The 21,039-nt window shown below is 41.8% G+C and overlaps 1 protein-coding gene across 1 annotated transcript; it reads right to left on the minus strand.

The window, feature by feature from the left end:
* Positions 1-1,772: 1,772 nt before the first annotated feature.
* EED (embryonic ectoderm development) lies at positions 1,773-19,995 on the minus strand. The gene is made up of 12 exons (XM_084266911.1): positions 19,864-19,995; positions 16,818-16,970; positions 10,957-11,049; positions 9,993-10,058; positions 9,128-9,253; positions 8,928-9,009; positions 7,264-7,355; positions 6,210-6,343; positions 5,024-5,129; positions 3,517-3,675; positions 2,999-3,072; positions 1,773-2,103 (listed from the first exon to the last, which is right to left on the minus strand). The coding sequence occupies exons 1-12, from the start codon at positions 19,987-19,989 to the stop codon at positions 1,977-1,979; spliced, it is 1,338 nt and encodes a 445-aa protein (XP_084123037.1). The 5' UTR covers positions 19,990-19,995; the 3' UTR covers positions 1,773-1,976.
* Between the last annotated feature and the right edge of the window lie 1,044 nt (positions 19,996-21,039).

The following is a 21,039-nucleotide window of genomic DNA, read 5'->3' on the forward strand; positions in this document are numbered from 1 at the left end:
GTCTTTAGGGCTGTAAATTCACGTAGCCGTAATACACACTCATTAATTACTCCAAATGCTTAAGACCCTCTCCCAGTGTGGCAGCTGCTGTAGGTTGAGCCAAGTGTTGTCTTCCTGGGCTTGGTGAACGTAGTAAACACTCAAGACCATCACTGTAAATTACTTCTCCCTTCCTTCCTACCTGATGTGGCTGAGCTCACGATCAGGAACTTGCAGAAGGAAGGCTCCGTACCTTCAAATTGTATCAGAGGAGCTTTCCAAACCCTCTGTGAAGGTAAGAAGGGGTGCATCTCTGCACATCACTCATTTGAAGCCTAAAAGTGCTTCTTCTTCCTGCCTCACCCAACTGTGACTTGGCATCTCTTAGGACAAAACCCCAAGGAAGAAATTTCTACTCTGTGAAGAGAAGGTAGAAACCTGAGCCCTGCTGTTCAAAGCAGCAGCCTAAACCCAAGCTATTTGATCCCCCTTTTTACACATGTAAGTTTGGACTTTTTAAGTTTGCAGATTTTTGATTAGCTCATTTTGTCAGTTTTGTCCCAGGAGCGAGGAACTCCTGTGGGTGGCTCTGAAGGAGCCCGGGAGCCCGGTCCTGGTGCAGGAGAACAGCTGCCAGCACAGTAAGAGGCGACAGCTCTGAGCACTGCCGCTGCCCTTCAATGACCCTTCAGGTCCTGTCCCCTGCATTGCCAGGCTGTGGGTAACCCCTGTGCACAGCCTCAGCTGGCTTTCAAAGGAGACATTCTTTGTTCACTGATCTGCAGAGTTAGGCCCAGCTTGGGACACATGCATGTTCGTGCTCTCAGAGGTAATGACGACAAACAGGAGAACAGAACTTATCCCAAAAGATTGACATTTTATCTTTTTTAAGCACCTCCTGCTGCACTGCCCTGTTTTGGGATGAAGAGTGGCTTAGTGTCTTTTCTCTGCATGCTTCAGATGAAAGACAGTTCCCAGAGAGGTGGTAGATGCCCCATCCCTGGAGGTGTTCAAGGCCAGGTTGGATGGGGCCCTGGGTAACCTTGTGTAGATCCAGGCCTGGAGGTTGGTGGCCCTGCCTGTGGCAGGGGTTTGGAACTGTGTGATCCTTGGGGTCCCTTCCAACACAGACCACTCTATGGTGCTGTGATTCCTCACCCAGGTACGTCCAGCTATTGTGCAATGTCTTGGCCCACTTCCACAAGACAAACATTTCAACCACCCACTGACAAGGTTGCACTAGTGTTCTGCACAGGGATTATCCCTGCTAAGGATGTCTGCCATCTCATCCATTACCCCCCATTGCTAGGGCAAGTAAACCACTGATGCAGCTGTTTGCAATACTGACAATAGAGGCAATTAAAATGTACTTCCAATAACTAATTCTGATTTAAGATAAATGCAGGAACTAAACAGCCAGAATCCAAAAAAGTAGAGCAATGTGAATTAAAAAGAAAAAAAAGCCAGTAAAGTTCTCCCCAAATCAATAACAGAAACTGAAAAACTCATTCCATTTTTAAACTATTAAATAATTAATCAATTTCAATGTACAACTAATTATTTTAAAATATTTTTAATAGCCTTTTAACATTGATTTATATTATATTCCTAAGCATAGTATTCCCTTTGTGTGGTCCCCAGACAGCATTCAATAGCCTCAGTAGGTTTTCAGGTGCAAATAAGCTGCAAGCACACACAGCAAATGGCCAGCAAGTTACAGTGTGTTTATGTGCAGTGTCCTGGGTCCTAAGTGAAAACTCACTGCAGGAAATAATTAAAGTGGACAATTCAGAAAACTTTACAAAAATACTTCTTTTTATTAAAAGCAGCAAATTTCAAGCAGAACAATACACAGAATGTAAACATCACTAAGTTCAGCACCAGCCAGCTGAACCTTCGAGGAAGTCTACACTAAATGCATCTACTGTACTAGCAAGTTAACAGACTATATTATAATTTGAAAATATATCTTCTATTTTGAATTAAGAAAAGGTGATTTATCGTAGTCTGTCCCAGCGCCAGATACTGGCATCATCACACACAGCTATAAGGATACTACTATCCCTGCTAAAACTGGTTTGTCGAATGGCAGCGACACATTTGGGATGAGTAAGAGTCGTACACCTAGAAATAAAAGAAAATTAGTCAGCTGCAATATTTAATCTGAACTTGTGTTCCTACTTATGTGACCTGGGAGGAACTGAAGGGCAACAAGATTATGCCCTTTGCGGTCTATCTTGTATCCAGATGTGGCCTTGGGAAAGCAGTTGTTTCCTGTTCCATTTTCCCCTGCCATTTCTCAGCCACTCAGTTTTCATTAAAGCACTGACTAAAGCTTACTGAATCACATAATTTAGGACTTCATAATCAACATTCTTTCCCACTGGTTAGGGGTAAAATACTGTAATTGGGTGTTTAAAGGATGCAGCATTTTTAGGAACTTCATATGTCTGTGTATATATACACACACTCAAACATACACATATAAACGTATCTAACTACAAGCAGATAGTTTATGACACAAATACAATGCATGTACATAGTGTACATTTATACATAAATATAAAAGACATGCTGTAAAACTGCCTGGCCACACAGGAGAGGAACTGGACAGCCACACTGCTCTCTCCACATCAAGCTGGTAGCTAAACTTTCCCTCCTTTCACCTCTCCTTTGTCATGCACTACACCCACCTAGCACATCTTTTCTTAATTGCTTTGTAATTTTCCCAACTAATTACTTTGTAAGCCCTTTAAGAAACAGATTGTCTTTTACAGTATCTACAAGCAGTGCCCAAGATAACATGACTGGAGCCTCTTGGTGCTACTGTAATTTAAATAATAATTCATACAAAACTAAGAAATGTTAACCTTCAGAGGCTCAGAGTGTTTATTTACCTAGTAACTACTAGGTAAATACTACTGTTAAAGAGTTTATATAGCTATTAGTAATGGAAAAAGGAGAAAATACCCCAACTCCCTGTCTTAACAAAAATAAAATGAAAAGAATAAGTACTTACTTGGCTTTATGAGGATCCTCTATTTCCAAATCCCAAACATAAAGTTTGCCAACCTGATTGCCCAGAGCAAGCATCTTTAAAAGAAAGCAGAGGATACAGGAGTTTTAAAACACCATCTCAAAGAATGGATGTCAAAAATTTTACAAAGGCTCTACAAGCTGATGAATCATTTGCGATCAGCTGAACATGAGTGGCTCAGTGAGTTTGCTGGTGGGGTTGGACATGCTGTAAATTTTGCCTTCTTCCTCCAACTTTATGGTCCGCATCTGCAGGTGGGGAGGAAGGTATCAGTAAACATATCTTTAGGGGAAAATAAATGTATCTTTGGTGGAACTTTTTCCATCAGGCAGAACCCAGGATGAAAAATATGGAGGTCCTCATTTCATATGAAGCCCCCACGTAGCAAATCATACTTGTTCTCAAAATTCACATGACCTGAGCCAAGACTTCCCATGTCGATAAATATGAATCAGTGAAAAGCAGCCTTCAAATACAGCCAAGTCACAGCTCACACATACCTTCTGCCAGAAATCCATTGAAAACCTCATGTACCAGATATCACATTGGCTGTAATCAAATCTCCCAAGTATGGTCACGTTTGACTCGCTGGGCTTGATTTTATCTATATCATCTTCCATTTTGCCAGGTTTCCAGCACACAATGGCATTTTCACAAGACTGGGGTGAAACAGTGAAAAAAAGTCACCTATATTTACAATTCATACTGCTCAAAACAGTCTAACTACAATTATAACCAAACCTTTAATCTCGCAGCTTCCCCAGTGACATTAAACAAATCCAACTGAAACTCTCACATCTCTCACCTTAGATCACGACCAACACCACGTCGCTGCCCATCGCCAGGGGCCTGCTGCCCTCACAGCTTTGCCAGATAATGGGATTGCAGGAGCCCTCCCTTACCCACTCTGGATGAAGCCAAGCAGTTGTGCTCAGGCACACTCATGAGCAGTTTAAATTAACCTGGATTTTAGAACCATTTTGATTTGGATTGGGGTTTGAGGATCCCTTCGACCATGCATGCACCAACTTTCTGGCAGCAAGGCAGCTGCCTTGCCAACTTTACTATCTGCAAGCCAATGTTACTAGTGGACACAACACTCTAATAAAATTTACTCCTTTACAGGAACCGTTGTTTCTCCCTTTAGCAGCAGGACCCTGCTAGTAGTACTGCCCCTGTACTCGGCATTGGTGAGGCTGCACCTCAAGTACTGTGTCCAGTTCTGGGCTCCTCACCATAAGGAGGACATTGAGGTCCTGGAGTGTGTCCAGAGAAGGGCAACCAGGCTGGGGAAGGGGCTGGAGGGCAAATCATACAGGGAGTGGCCAAGGGAGCTGGGGGTGTTTATTCTTGAGAAAAATAAGCTGAGGGGAAACCTTATCACCACCTACAGTTACCTGAAAGAAGGTTGTAGAGAGGTGGGTGATGGTCTCTTCAGCCAGGTGACAGGAGATTGGACAAGGGGAAATGGCACAAAGCTGCACCAGGGCAGGGTCAGATTAGATGGTAGGAAAAAATTTTTCACTGGAAGAGTTGTCAGGGCTGCCCAGGGAGGGAGTTCAGTCACCTTCCCTGGATGTGTTTAAAGGATGGGTGGATGAGGTACTTAGGGATATGGTTTAGCTTAGGACAGGAATGGTTGGACTTAAAGATCTTCTAGGTCTTTTCCAACCCTGTAATTCTGTGATTCTGTGACCTCTCACCCATATCTGTAACCTCTCTTTCTGTACATTCCATGCAGGTTCTGGTCTACTGGTATCCTTGTACTTTTAGCAGAGATACAGCAGCAGTAATAATTTTACTTTTTAAGTATGAGATGCTTGTACATCCTACATCCTGATAAAAATCAGGATAAAGTTTTTATCAGCTGATAAAATTCCCAATACACTCCATAAAGTCATTTAACACAGCATGGTAAGTTAACCAAAGAACCCACTTCTAGGATCTCTTTAAGATCCTCAAAACAAGCAAATATGAGTAATATAGTTGAAAAAGTTGCCACTTTACCTTGGAAAGAATTAGATCTCCCAACCATCGTACACAGTCAACATAGTTTCTATGTATGTCTCTCGTTGAAAAGTCAGGGAAGTGAATTTTCTGGGAAATAAAAGGCCTACAGAGAAAATTGCCAAGTGAGGTTCAGAGAAACACAGAAGCACGAGTCTAATTTTTAACTGTCAGTTTTAAGATAGCTCAATGCTGAAAGGGCAGGCCTCTGTCTTTTGTCACTTGAACAGTTTTATAACAAAACAGATTTTGTGTGTTGCTTTGTTGTTTGATTTTTTTTAAATAATGGCAACAGTCCTTCTTTTCACCCTTATTCCTAATGAAATACGATTTCCCACTGTACAAGACTCTGAAGAGACAAACAAAACCCCTCCTTCAGATGCTGAATACAGCTTCCATTGCCAAATACTTCAAGATCTAATTTAAAGCTCAGTTTTCCTGCTGCTGTTGCTGCAACATCTAGGCTGTTAAATAGAAAAGTGCACCAAATAAAAGCATAATTTAATATTTGGTAATATTACCCAAAAAAGCAGGAGTATTTCACAGCTAATCTCACTGCTGAACACGCTCAGTCTGTTTTAGACAATTCAGTTTTCTCAGTAGTTTAAGTGGAAGTTAAGACTAAAAAACTGATGAACTTCATAAAAGGAGGATTTATCTATCATGTATCTCATCACTATGCCTACTTGACAATTTATTGGATCTGGGGTCAGGTCAGAAAATGATAGAAATTAAGGTTACTACTACGTGAACAGTTTTGTCCCCACCCCACAGTCAGATCACAGACACAGTAATTAGTAGCAACTACCCAATATAACATTGTTTGCTCTCATTAGATTTGATTCCCTCCTAGAAATATTGAAGTGAGACAAAGAAAAGCCACTGACATCTTAAAACATAGTGAAAAACAAGCTTTGACTAAGAATGATAGAGATTTCCATGCATTTTCTTGTCATGGAGATATGAAATAATTAAACTATTTGAAAAAAAAAGCGTCAGGGCTTTAAATTTGAATTCAGTAAGACACATCAGTAAGACACATTATCTAGAGAGATTCAGCATCCAGAACAATCCATATGTCACTCACAATCCCCAAGAACCCCCAATTTGGATAGGAATTAACCTGGGCCATTGGTGAGAATATTCATGTTTCGCAAAGACAGCCAAGAGGGTGAAGACAACATACCTGTTGGTTTTATTTGGGTTGTACTCATAAGACTCTTTGATGGCATTTATCATTCTCTTGGAATTAATTCTCCAGAGTTTTAGAGAGTGATCCATCCCACAGGACATGATTTTTTCACCGAGTAGATCATAATCCTATGTATATGAAATAATTTTGAGCACCCCCAGTCTGAGCTGCATTATAATGACTCAGATTTTATTCCATAATTTCCACTAAACCAGCATTTTATGCACTAAGAATGCAGTAAAACTGCATAATTCAAAGAGAAAAATACTAACAGCTCAATCCTGCTCACTGCAAAGCAGCACAGTATCTTAATAATTACATTTACTCTCTCAAGAAAGAGAAGCATACTGAACAGCACTGACAAAATCTACTGCTATTGCTCCACCCTCAATAAATTGCCTAGGTTTCATTTTATGGAGCAACTCTGGCAGAAGTCCAGGGCTCCAACACGGGTGATGACTATTTAGAACCACAAGAGAATAATACAGTGCCAGGTTTATATAGATGCACCCCTCACTTTTCAGGTCACACAACAGGAACGGAAGCAGTTCTTCAAGAGCAGCATACTAGAAGTCGACTGTTCTAGCTGGTATTTGGTGGGTACCAGTGTCTGTTCATAGCCACTGAAAAGCAGCATAACTCACCTGGAATAACTCCTTTCCCTCACTACCATGTCTCTCAAGGTTTATTTGCTCTTGCTGCTTTGGCTTTGTAAGACCTCAAGAAGTTCAAAAGTGGGACCATCATGAAAGCTTTTTACTCTTTCTAGCCCCACCGAGCTCTGTTTTGTTTATTTCTAGGCTGCACTGTGAGAAACTAGTTACTGAAACACAAAGTGAACACCTGTCCTGTATACTGAGAGGTGACCAGATCAATCAAATGCCCTTAGATTTAAACTTGTCTATCCCCTTAAAACAGTATTTATGCACTTCAGGGTTTTTTTTAAGTAGGTATAATATCAAAACAGTGCACAAGAGGATAAAAAGTTGCATATTGTGGGCTCACTACCCTTGGTAAATCTAAATCACTGCCCCAGTCTTCCACTTACTGCACTTAACACCTCATCCCTGTGCCCTTCTACTCCTCCAAATATTGCAACCAGCGTGTCTGTCTGGATGTTCCACAGTCTCAATGCATGATCTATAAAGAACAAATAAAATTACATGCTGCTTTTTATACGTACATATAATATATTTCAGCTTAACCACTTTCAATAACAGGTGTTCATGTAAACATCAAAAAGGCACTTGATTCTTCTTCAGTTGTTAGAAACAAAGGAACTGCATCAGCTAAAAATGCCATTACAGCTAAACTGCCATTAAGAGTAATTCTGTAATTGGGAAAGTGAGCCCACCCCCCGCCCCTAGGGCCAGCTCCTAGCAAAAATACACTTGGATTTTTAGATCACATGAAAAGCAAAGAATATCATCTTGGACAAATATGGTTTTATTCAGTCTTATCTCAAAAACAATTTTATATGTTAGAAAATGTTTTAATTCCTTTTGGCCATTTTTACAACAGAGAAATTTCAATTTTCCATTTTCCTAACCTGTGAGATACTATTATTTATGAACCATGAACCATAGGAAACGGAGGAACTTTCTATAAAGCATATATATTCCAAAACCAATTAGCCTAATACACTTGTTTAAAGAGTTTTAACAATTTCTAATGAAGATCCTCTTGTGGATCCCGTGTGTAGATCCCATGTGGAAATAGGAACCTCTAGTGCATTTCCTTTTTGGATTCCACAAGTACCCTGCACTGAATTACAGCAACACCAGCTGGAAGGCCACTCAGTCCCAAATATTTCCCTCTTTTTCTACTCATCACTCAGCCAAGCAGTTCTGAGACCTCAATATTCTCTTGCCTCACACCTTCTCAGAGATAGTACCTGGTCCTGAGATTGAACATTAAAACTTACACTATGGCTGATGTCACAATGCTATTAAAAAGAGAACCTAAGAAAATATGCAGACCTCAAGAAATTCAACATTACAGAGCAACAGCGCAAACCTGAGAGTTGCAAGAATCATAGAGGTTCCCAACTCCTATTCTCCTGTAGCTTCACCAGTAACACACATTACTAGGGGGCTAAAGTCAAAAGTCCCCTAATGTGAACATTCCCAACTCGAGCGCTCCCGAAGGCTCACTCTTGCAGGAGATCAACTATTCCCTTACTTAACAGAACAGTCAAGATAAGGAAGTGGTGACTGTTTATATGTTCTGAACAAGACATAAGACACCATACCAAAACCTCACTTCTCCCTTCACTAATGTATTTTTTTTAAGTCAAAGTCAGAGCTGCTCCTGAGCAGCAGAGAATGAAGTTTTCCCCATGATTGTGCTGTCTGCGACATTCAGATCTCCCCACTAGATGGCAACATGCTTCAACAACTGAAAAGAAAGAATTAACTGTTAGAAAGTTAAGAGCAGCCGCAATGCTCAGGCTTCTTCTTTCCTAAAAGCCGCACTGTTCACAATCCCTTTGCACCACAAGTGGAGTTATGGTTATTGTAGGCCATGGATTTAATACATACAAGAGATATAGCCATAAATGAGCAAGATTTGCTCTAGACTTTAAAGGTAAACTTGTTCAGTGCCATTCATAAAAAAAATAAAAGGTCACGGAGGTTTTGGCCATTTTCAAGACCAAAATCCAATCCAAAGTATCCTGATTTATACAAAAACAAAAGAGGGGTTTTTCCTCACCTTTGCTTACAGATAAAAGGAGATTTGGATCTCTTGGATGGAATTTCAGTTCATTGATTGCATTTCCATGGCCCACGTAGTGCTGGGATAGAATTCAGAGACCAAGTTATCATTTTCCCTCACGTTTACATGTATTTAGAAGACATAAGTTTCATGCCTTACTGAATCACAAGTTGTATCTTGAAGTTCTCAGCACTCACCTTTATGCACTGCATTGTAATAGGATTAATTATCCTAATAATACCCCTGGACCCTGCCACAGCCAGGAGGGGATGGCTTGTATTGCTATCATACGTCCACGCACAGGTATAGAAATTTTCATCTGCCTACAACATGTTACATTAAGGAACACAGAAGAAACAGGAGGCTTTGGGTTGTTTGGGTTTTTTTTTTTAACTAATGTGATTAGAGCAAATTTGTTGCTATATTATGCAAGTGTCCAGGTGTGTCTTCTGGGCCCAATAAGAAAAAGATACATTTGATTATGCATCTGCAAATATATGCATCACTGTCTTTTCTATTGATGCCAGTTTCCTCATTTCTGTTCCACAATATATATGGAACACGTTCTCCTTCCTGGCATGACTTTTCAAACTCCTTCTCCAAAACATCCACCGATTAGGAACAAAATGTGGATGAATCAAGACTGAATTCACAAGCTACTGACTTGTGTGATGCAAATGATCAACACAAGTTATTACCACTTCAGACCATACAACCTAATTCTTAGGTTTTAAACCTAAGTTTTTTTCCAGTAAGCCAAGACCACTGGTAAAGCAGTGAATGTGAAAGATTACACAAATATTAGTGTTGGGAAGATTAAACTGAAGGAGAATCAGTTTTCAAATATTTTAATACTGCATGTTCCATGAGTCTGTATTTCTAATATTATTTCAATAGGAGGGACTCTAGGATGTTGGAAAGAGGTAAGACTTGGACCTAACATAAGGAATGTGCCAAAGTATTAAATCACAGCAAAAACTGTTACATGCTTTTTCCTACAAAGTCTCTTCATTTTTTCATATAGAGGAAGCAAACAAGTGGCCTTTTAACTTAAAAGGATACATCAGCATCCACATAGGACTGCAACAGACGGATCTCGCCTTGGGAATGACATTCATATAAAGTAACCTGGAGGGGAAAGGAAAAAGAAAGGACAGATCACTGCTTACTTGTAATATTTCAGAAGGAAATCACACACATCTATGGATTCACTTCCTGACAGGGAGCGGTAACACACCTTTATGGTATAGATTTCATCCTTCATCTGTGTGTTTCCAACAGATGGAAATGGTCTGATAAAAGAATGGTCAGAGCAGCCTCAGCAAAGCACCACTCCAGGACTTGTCAGCAACCCTTCCCAGATATTAAAATCCAGTACTTGAATTGGCTTAGTCAGATTAAGCTCCTATTTGAAATTAAGTTACCACAGCCATCTCTAACATGACTTGGGTCTTTTAAGGAGCTACTGATACTTTGTTTAATCTTAGTTTAGTCCTTTGGGTAACTGCCAGGTAGAACAAACCCAGAAATTAAAAGTCTCTTGTTTATTCACAACACTTCTATAGAATGCAGTTCAGGAGTTATTTTCAAGACTGAAATGACACAGATCCTTCTTCAGAAAAAGCCTGTAAATTCACTCCACACAGGCCACTAATTTAGCTACCAAACTGCTTGGCATCCTTGAAGACACGTCTCATCTTATTTTAGAGCATACAGCCTTTTGGAAACAATAACATCTAAGAGAAGCAATTTTAGTGAGAAGATACATTTATGCACCCATTTTCCTTATCCCATTTTTGTATTACTGAAGGATTTTTTCTTTTCTAAGAAGCTACTTCTCAAATAGCTAACACACGATTTCTTAAAACAATCCAAAGGAGGCAACTCTCTCAGATAACACATGCTACACACCCCAGAAATAAAGCTTTCTATACGAAATACCCTGTGTCTGTACTAAACACAGGTAAAGGGGTTGGTGGGAAAAAAGAACACAGGCAGAACCACAGGGAAAAACCAGATTACTCACCCTGTTGCTGCCTACAGTGGCAAAAACGAGAGGATCGCCTTCTTTACTGTGCCAGTTAAACTGGACTCCGAACAAAGGCTGGCCGTGGTCCTCCTGTAGATGTAAAGTAAGGTTAGAAGCAACAAAAAAAACCCCCAAGAAAACCCCACAAGCAATGTGGAAATTCAGCTATGGTGGTAAACAGTTTAATTGATATGTTTTCCTCCTGAAAACACCGGGTGCACATCCAGTATAATTTCAGATAGCAAACAGATAAAAAGAATGATTTTGTAACATCACATTTGAACTTGGCTGTCTCCAAGTTATCTCTTTCTCCCCCACACTTCAAAAAAATGTTGTCTCACAGCTACAGCCAGAAACTGGCAGAACTCCTGAGTTAGTTATATTTACAGCACTGCTACTTTGTTTTGCAATTATCAACAAAGGCAACCTCTGCATCTAAGGTCACATCTATATATTTTTTATATTGTTATAATTACTTCCACACAAGGATTTACAGCTTCACAGATGAGAATTATCAAGACAGACAGGAATTACACTGGTAAAAGGCTGGAGAAGGGCCACATTTAACTCTTACAGCAGTTATATCTTGCAACTCTATCACAGGCATGACAAACTCCCTTCAGCATGTCACAATGCTGCTGCAAAGTTCATGTCCACAAAGTGTTTTCATATTGCCTCCACGGTTACCACAGAAATGCCAAGTATTATTTTTATACAGCTTACATCAGTCTCGATAGAGGGGGAAAAATAAAAGCAGCTATGTTTATGAATTGTGATGAATATGGTGGTGCTTGTTAATAATTGATAACAGTATTTTGGCCTGTCCTGACAGGATGTTTTCAGTAAGAATAATGTTCATTAAAGTGCCTCCCCACAGGGGACTGTCTGGGACAGCGCAGGCAGGAAGGAAGTGTCTCATGATGGCTGTTAAGCAGCTTTCGAATGGCAGTGCTTCAGAGACAGCACCAAACACTAGCCCTGGCAGCTCCAGCCTATCCAAGAACCAAAGAATAAATCTGAGGAGGGGGTATGGGTGGGGAGCCCAACACTACTCAGAAAAGTAAGTCTGGAAGAATTTAAAATACCATTATTTACTGAGAAATGCAGAAACTAACAGGCCTAGCTAGAAGAGCTGGAAAGAGAAGGGAGAAAAATCTTTCAGAGATGAATGCCCTCCTGCAATTCTTAGAGAGGTAAGAACTTTCAAAGTTGAATACAGATTAAAAAGAGTATTTCAAAGTTTAAGTCAAAGTATTACCTATCATAACATGAAAGGACAGACCGGTGGCTTTGTGTTGAGGGATGCGGGATATTAGCAAAGGGAAAAGTATCAAGGTTATTAGTGACCCCCTGACAGAAGGAAAAAGCAGGTATTCAGCATTAGAGTTTAATTGGAGATGAAAAATAAGGCAAACTGCATGCCAAAAGTTGCACACACAAAGCTGTGATTTTTAGTGTACAATGAAGTTATTAATTTTACTTTCTAGGTTTATTTTTTGAGTGTACTTAAGTCTTCCTTGAAGAGAACGGCTGAGAGGTCAAGTGCAGAATACTTAAAAAAAATCCCACTAATAATTAGTTGGTTTTGAATTTCTGTATAAGAGTTTCATGCTGGTGATACTGAGGACTTTTGACATATTGGATGAAGGTAGCACAGGGAAAATGCATAGATTTTTACTGCTTTATTACAGAGACATAGTAGATTTTGCACTTGTTTTTCTGGAATAATTTTGTTCTTTGTTATGCACACTGCCTCTGATAAATTTAGTGAAATAGGGAAAGTGAAGAGAAAGATGTTTTCCTCCCTCAAGACAGAGGGAGAACTTCCAGCATAAGTTGAGTGAGGTTTCTGATTTTGTAACTAGGATTAGGCTGATACATACTAAGTAGAGAGATACAACAGAGGGCTATCTCCTGTGTCTGTATCTGAGTACATACCTCAAGTATTTAGTAAGCTTTTTCAAAGACAACGTATTTCCCTGGAAAAATTACTGTGCAAGATAAATGTCTTTAGACTACTTACATCATCTGCATTACTTCCTCACATCGAGTGCTACAGCCTCCAAGACCCTGACCGTACACATCAGTTTTTTCCTGGTGTTTCATGGATGAAGGAGTCAGGCAGAGGCTCCTGCAGGAAGTCACTAAGGTATCTTGAGGATGTTATGCTCACCTCATTTAAACTACCATCATCCTCACTGGTCAGAGACAGCACATAACTATTTTAGAATCATAGAATGCATTAGGTGAGAAGAGACCAGCAGTAACCAGGGACATCTTCACTAGATCAGGTTGGTCAAGTCATCTCCAGGGATGGGGCCTCCCTACCTCTCTGGGCAACCTGTTCCCATGACCTACTACCCTCATAGTGAAGAACTTTTTCCTAATATCCAACATAAATCTCCCCTTTTCTAGTTTAAACCCATACCCATCGTCCTATGCCCTCATGAACAATTCTTCCCCAGCCTTCTGGGGGAAGAACAATTTTCAGGTATTGGAAGACTGCTATAAGGTCCTTCCAGAACCTTATATAGAACCTCAATCCATATTCACAAGAGAGGTGCTCCAGCCCTTTGATCATTTTTGCGGCCCTCCTCTGGACACACTCCAACAGGTCCATCCATGTCCTTATTGTGCTGAGGGCTCCAAAACTGGACACAGTACTCCCAGTGAGGTCTCACCAGAGCAGAGCAGAGGGGCAGAATCACCTCTCTTGATCTGCTGGCCACACCTCCTTTCATGCAGCCCAGGATGGGGTTGGCCTTCTGGGCTGCAGATGCACATTGATGGCTCATGTCCAGCTTCTCATCCATGAGTACCCTTCAAGTCCTTTCACTCAGGGCTGTTAATATTTTGCTAATACTAATTTTTGTCCCAAATGCTATACAACGAAGCAAGTTTTTAAAAACATTACACTCAGGTGCTCCATATTATGGTTATCCTGAGGTGCCGAGTATGTCACGCAAATCTGACCACTGGTTTGTACAGACAGAAGTTTGACCCAGTAGAATTGTGAAATGCCATCCTGACCCTGGTACGAATAAAGGGCACCAAACCTAAAGCACTTGGGTTCATCATGCACCAGAGAATGAAGACAGAGGAGAAAACAGATCTACAATCATTACAAAAACAAATATATAAAGAATCAATGGCTAGATCTTCCCTTACTCACTCAATGCCAGCTCTGGCTCAGTCAGACAATAAGACTAGACCTGGTTTTAGACTGAAGGCAGTGAAGCGTATGTTATGCCAACACAGAAAATAAACACCCACAGAAACACTTTTAATACATTGTCACCCACGCTGCCAGCGAGGAAGCGACTGACCACATGCATTTCCAGTTCCCAAAAGTGGAAACAAGGCATTACTGGCCCAGGTTTTAGTTACCTCTCCTATCCACATCAACAAGCTAGTCTTGCGCGTGGTTGTGAGGAGAAGATGAGACAACACCCAACTGTGCAAGTGGTGGTATTGTTTTAAAAGGAGTGCCTCAAAGCAGAATACACACAATTCTTTGTTGGAAGATCTATAAACAGAACATATATGGATATAGGTAGGATGTGTGTTTGTTTGCTCTATATGCTCACTTATAAACTTCATTTTCATTCAGCTCACAGAAAAAGATTTTTCAGTACACCTTACAGTAACTTATTACCTTCTTGCAAAAAGAAAACAAATGGGCGTTTTTTATATCCTGTCATTATCCAAGTTATATTTTTGTTTTCCTGATGCTTAAATTTCACTCGTAATAACTTCCATGGTAGTGTTTAAAAAGCATATTTAGCAAGCATCGACTTTTTCAAGCTGAATCATACCCACTTAACATTCAAAGTGGATGGTAATGCCGTATATCTTTGCTTCCCCGAGGAAAAAAAGTAAAAAGTAAAGTAAGAGGGAAAAGCAGCAGTTGGAAAGTGGAAAACCACGTCATTTATAATGTCTTTAAAACACGTTGACTTTTCATTAATTTCAGTACATGCACCTTACCACATAGTTCAAAGACTATAAATTAAGGGATATGTGATGTGATATGCAGAGAGTCACAAATGTCTTTCTAAAGCTATCCATCATTCAATCATTAGAGTTTACATCTGCAAAATTCGTATGGAGGATCAGAAAAAAAGAGAGGCTTCCTCAAACATGAAATAAAAAGGAGTTACCAAATGTGGCTACTGCCTAGTCTTTGTATTAACATGCGCATTTATTATTATTAGCATTAATTTCAGTTCAAAGAGAGATGAGGAGAAAAAAAAGATACTAAAAATATTCCACTTAGCTGAAACGCTACATTTAGTCCCTCACAGCTTGATTCCACTTGCACAAGTCTCTGTTCCCAGGCCCTGATCCAAATCCACAGAAGTCAGGGACGTCATAGGGTCACCCTACAGTGGGGCCTGGGTTAAATCTGAGGTGAGGGGCTGTTTTGTTTTCTCAGAAGGCACTTGAAAAACACTAACTACTTCGGAATATTTTGGTCTGCAGACAGAAAACAAATACGCTTAGCAAAACCCAGAACTTGTTAAATGTTTCGGTGCCAAAAGGCCTGCTCCTGTGTTTGAAGCATGACATGAAGCCACAATAAGCACTACCTGCGGGGGCGACTCATGTGAATCACAGGAACAGCTGCCTACCCAGGTGAAAATGAAAGAGATTCCCTTCCTCCTACACCCTGAAAGGACTAAGGGTAATTTTTATACTTAAAAAAAACCCACATGAAGATTAACTTGCTTCCAGATAATTTTGTATCACAATTTCTCCAGTAGCAAAGCTCCTCTCCCAGGCTTCCACACTGCAAACTTCTCATCCCCTCCCGCTCAGCTGCCCTAGCTCTGCAGAGAGGCAAAGTTCAAAAACAGCTACATCGGCACAGCCAAACAGTTAAGTGGGGGGAATGACAAAAACCTCTTAAAGCAAGTCTGCAGAAAATACCCACTACAGAGCTGCACACATCCTCTCTTAAACTAAATATAAAGCTTAACAAAACTCCCCTCTTGCTCCATAAGCATTTTTTCCTTTATTTAGAAGTCTTATAAAAATCAGATCAGATGGCACACTTAGAGCTTTTGCCACACAATTATCCCACACAAGGCTGGGGAATGAAAGAACAACATCCTGACAGTGAAAAAGTATCAAAGAGAAAATTCATTCATTTCACCATAGTCTGTCAGCAGTACAGAAGAAAATAATAACCTTAAAAACACGAGAACAGGGAGTAAAGACCATGAATCCACATCCCACATTATGTGGGATGATAACTATGACCTAGATCAAGTGCAAACACATAAATCACAATCCTTACAATAAATTAATTAAATTGCACTATATAGTGTTTATGGCAATTGCCAGAAGATAGAAAATATCTGATCTGATAAGCGTAAGGAAAATCAACTCCAAGATTTTGGGTTGGTTTTTTGGTTTGTTTTGGTTTTTAAATACATTTCAGTAGAAAGAAAAAACTCAACCAAACAAACAACAAAAACCTGTGGAAGTTCTGCATGCTTTGCATCAAGTTGTCATAGGTTTTGTTTTAGTTTAATTTGTTTACTCAGTTTCTTATCTTTATCTCAAGCAACTACAGCTTCAATGAAATACATAACTATAACATATCGCACACAGCTTTGCAAACCTGCACAAAAAATGGGTTAAGTGCAGCACTACCTATTGTTTCCTATCTCACATTATCCTTTTTCTTCAAAACTTCAGCCATTCCAAGAAAGAAATGTACGTTCTTCAAATGACCACGCAACACAATTGTATACAAGTAGTTAAAAGTATCTGTCCTGATGCTGTCTCATTAACACCACTGCCAGCAAGATGCACCCAGCATTCCCATGTTAAAGCTTACACATAGCACCTACCTTTAGGCTATTTACACATTTGAAGGAATATTTGCACTTTTTTGACTTCCATTTTCCTTTTCCCCAGCTTTTTCTTCCGGGAGCATTTGGAGTGTTTGTTGGTGTATCGGGGCGTTCAGTGTTAGTACCGCTTTCAATACTAACAGCATCATCCTGAAAACATTCAAATTACACAGAATGTAATAAAGAAATCATTAACTCCTGTACAAATCCAACTAGCTTTGCAGCACTTGGCCTTTTCACTTTTTCCTTCTCCACAAGAACAGAGAATCTCCTAGGGCTTAGATTTAAATACGTGAACCTAAATAACATTATTACCAGCATAATAGCATTCCTCCCTAGAAACAGAACATGAGTCACACAAGGACTAATCCAAAAGGGAGAGACATGAACTGTAATCTAGTGAAGTTTCTTCTTAACACTCACTAGCAGCCACTCTTAAGAAAATGTCTAAAGATAAACTGGTTGCTTTCCCTAGAAAACATCATTGACATAGACAAAATGAGTATTTCTGAAGTACTGAAGGAAGATGTTGTTCGTGCAAAAGCATTATGCTTAGCCGTACCAAGAATCTAACTCTTCTGAGAGACTTCTGGACACCCTCGGCAGCATCAGGCACCACAGATTTCTGCAATGTCAGCACTGCCACTAAAAGAGGAAGTCTCACCTCTCCCTCTTGCTCTTTCCTACAGACACTTGCTTCAACTAAAAGTTATGTGAAAAACCAAGCAAACAAAAAATGAAATTAGCTTGCTGTCTGATCAGCTAATACAACACAGGTCCAATCACCAGCAGCCAGGGCTACGGTAAGAGTGGGGGAGAACTGAAAAATGGAGTGTGCAAAACAACCCATCCAGTCGCCAGGCAGTTTTAGATCAGCTTCAGACAATTAACAGACACTACAATAATTATAAGCAGTCTGACTGCACAACACTACTCAAAAGGACATTTCTATTCTCTGCATCACCCATCACAGCACACTTCAATCTCACCTGCCTCGTAAACGGCAATCCTGTGTTTCCGTATCAGTAAGTTCAGCTTGTTAAAAAACAACATTTTTTTACTGGCAAGGTAGTTTGTTCACTTTCAATCAGTATAACTGGGGGAAAACAAATCGTATCACGGTCTAGATTACTAGATCTGAACTAAGGGAGACAGAGGCTGACAGTCTGTCACGGGAGGAGATTAAATGAAGCATGCAGCTGCAACAGGAACTCCACTAGAAATACAGAATAAGGTCAACTATAAACATTAATACACCAATTCCCACCAAACACTCATTCTTTGTCCCAGTTTCATATCTGTATGATCAGAAGCCAGCAGAGGTACAACAGTCTTCAGCTGCCCAACAGCCCTGAAAAATCAGGACATCGAGAGGAGGAAAAGAAGGAAAGACAACACAAAAGCCCATAAGTGAACTGTCCAAACCTGGAATCATTCTCCTCATATTGCACTCCTAAAAGGGCAAACCCTCCCCTGAAACACATAACTGAGTTTAACAATTTCTAAGTTGTTCAGTTTCTTCTCTTCACTCTAAAAATCTTCAGAGCTTGGCAAATTCTCACCTCCCAGGTGTGCTGGCTAGCCTATAATACTTCACAAGCCTGAAGTTTTCTCTAGACTAGTCAGGTACCGTCAATACAAGAACACCAGGTACCTGGTATGATACGAGCAAAATATAGCTGACAAGTTTTTATCCAGGATACTGATGTAACAAAACACATCCTTTTTCCAAATCAAGACTATTATGCCAAATTTAAGCAGAGTCCTGGTCTTTCAGGAGTAGCTGAGTCCAGTAACCAACTCTCGAAAAGGGTGCACTTTTACCACTGAGGCCACATTTTCAATAACCAGACTGCTCACACCCTTTGGACACTGATAGCCTACAACAGACACCAAAGCAAACCTGAATGCCTTTATCACCAGATTACACCTGGATTCACAAACACCACTGAGTAGCAAAAAAAAAAAAAATCAGTAGCAGTGATACGGACACACCTCGAACCTGCCTGTCACCTCACAAGTGGCACTTCCACATGGTGGGATGTAGTCCAGATTCCTCACTATCTGAATAATGCTCTAACCAGAAGAAAACCCCACACTCTGTACAGCCGATAGTCAAATAACATCCACCGCTAACTATATAAAATCACAGAATCACAGAACGCTGGGAGTTGGAAGGGACCTCAAAAGATCATCTAGTCCAAGCCCCCCCCTTCCAGAGCTGGATCACCTAGCCTAAATCAGCATGATTGCCAGATAGCTCAGATTGTTTGATTTTCAAGTATCAAACTACGCTGTTTCAACCAGATTACCTTTGTTCTAGCACTAGATGTAAGGCTAACATAAGATTACAGCCCTCAGCCCCACCGCCGCCTTCTGCTGACTGAAGCTTATGTGCGCTACCCCTTATTCCTCATTTTCCTCATTCACCAAAGGGCTGCACGCATACATTTATGCTGCATATTAACCTGCGGCGTGCTGGCAAAGCCACACGTCACAGAACTGCAAGAAGGGTGGGAAATTTTGCTGGTTTAAAGCCAAAAAAAATAGAAGAAAAAAAAAAACTCTGACGTTTTGAAGGGAACTTCGGAGTCCGCTTAGAGTTTGGGCCTCAAATTCTCTCTCACCCACGTGGAGGAGAAGAAGTGGGTGTCTTTACCCCATCCCCACTCCTGGCTCTCCCACCGGGGCCTCTCTTCTAACGGCCCGCCCGAAGGGGCGACCGCCGGACTGAGGCGGACGGGCTGACACCCCCGCCTCCCTCTTCACCCCCATCCCTTCTCCCTCCCGGGATGCGTCCCGGTGGGATTAAACCGAGACCACGGACCGCGGGACACCCGAAGGGGCCGGGCCGGGAGGGCCCCTCACAGCGGGGCCCGGGAGGTCGGTCCGTCCGTCCCCCACTCCCCGCTCAGCGCTCCCGCCCGCCCCCGGCGCGAGGCCCCGCGGCCGCCGCGCGCGCGCTCCCGCCTCACCGCCCCTTCCCCCCTTTTCCCCCCTCCCCTCTCAATTGCAGGCCGCCTACTCCCCTGCCCGGCCTCACGTTCTCGTCGCCAGACAGGTCCCCGGGGTTGCTGTTCTCGTCGCTACTCAGCTTCTGCTTCTTCGCCGGCATCTCACCCCCAGCTCCCGCCGATGCCGCCGCCGGGGCTTCTCCCCGCTCAGACATCTTCCCCGCCCCCCAACCCGCCACGCAGCCGCAAAGCGCGGACGGGGAGGTCGAAACGCCAGCCGTAAAGCAGTCCCGCGTCCCGTTCCCTAGCCGGGGAGCAGGGAGCTGCCACACTGCTGAAAAAGCGCTCTTCCCGCGCCCGGCGGCGCGCGGCGCCGCAGGGGCAGGTGGTGCCCCAGGGGCTGGCGGCGCCTGAGGCGGCCGCTGGTTGATGGGACGGGACGGGGCGGTCGCGGCTCGGCCCGGCGGGGCTAGGTGTTAAATTAGCCCCGTCTTCTGACAGCTAGTGGCGTTTACATCGCTGCTGGTAGCGAGGCCGTGCCGAGTGGTGCCGGCTGAAAACGAGTGTGAGGTAGAAACAAGCAGTTTCTGTCGCTATGGGTGGCAACGGTTCCTCTGCCCATCCATGCCCTGCCCTCGAGTGCCGTTTCCTGTGATTAAAGGTTTTGGTTTGGGTTTTTAATTTACTAAATTCATTCAGTCTGAAAGCGGTGTTGCTCTGTGCTGCTGCCTGCTTTTGTACTCCCTGGCGAGTTTCAACTACAGCTACAAATGAAATCACTGCAGTTGCCAGATTTTTCTTCATTTGTTTCAGAAACCACAGGTCCCGTAGTCATAATGACTACAAACTGTAAAAAAAAACCCAAAACTCTACCAAAGGGGAAAGTAATCTGGTCACCAGCACAGTGTCATCATATCTGCTTTTGTTGTAGGGGCAGAGGCAAGTCTTTCCTCCCAGAAGGAGACATTCCAGTCTCGAAAAGTGCTTGCTTTGAGGGCAGTGACAGAGATGAGCTATACCCTGTATGTAAAATTTAATCTCTCATAGCCTTCAGAGATACAGTGGAAAAGATATGCTTAAAGTGGTGTGTGTGCTACAGTGTTTTCAGCAACAGACGGCCTCCTTTTTTCATTTTCTTTTTCCCCTCTTCTGCAGAACTGTAGGCCCCAGTGAAGCCTTACGTAATATGCAGCAAAAAGTTGTATCTTACAATGAACAAAAGCTCTGCTTGGGTCTGTGCTGTGAGATCAAGGTTATGATAAAAG

This window comes from Gallinula chloropus (assembly GCF_964237585.1).
Source record: "Gallinula chloropus genome assembly, chromosome: 1".
Taxonomy (NCBI): Eukaryota; Metazoa; Chordata; class Aves; order Gruiformes; family Rallidae; genus Gallinula; species Gallinula chloropus.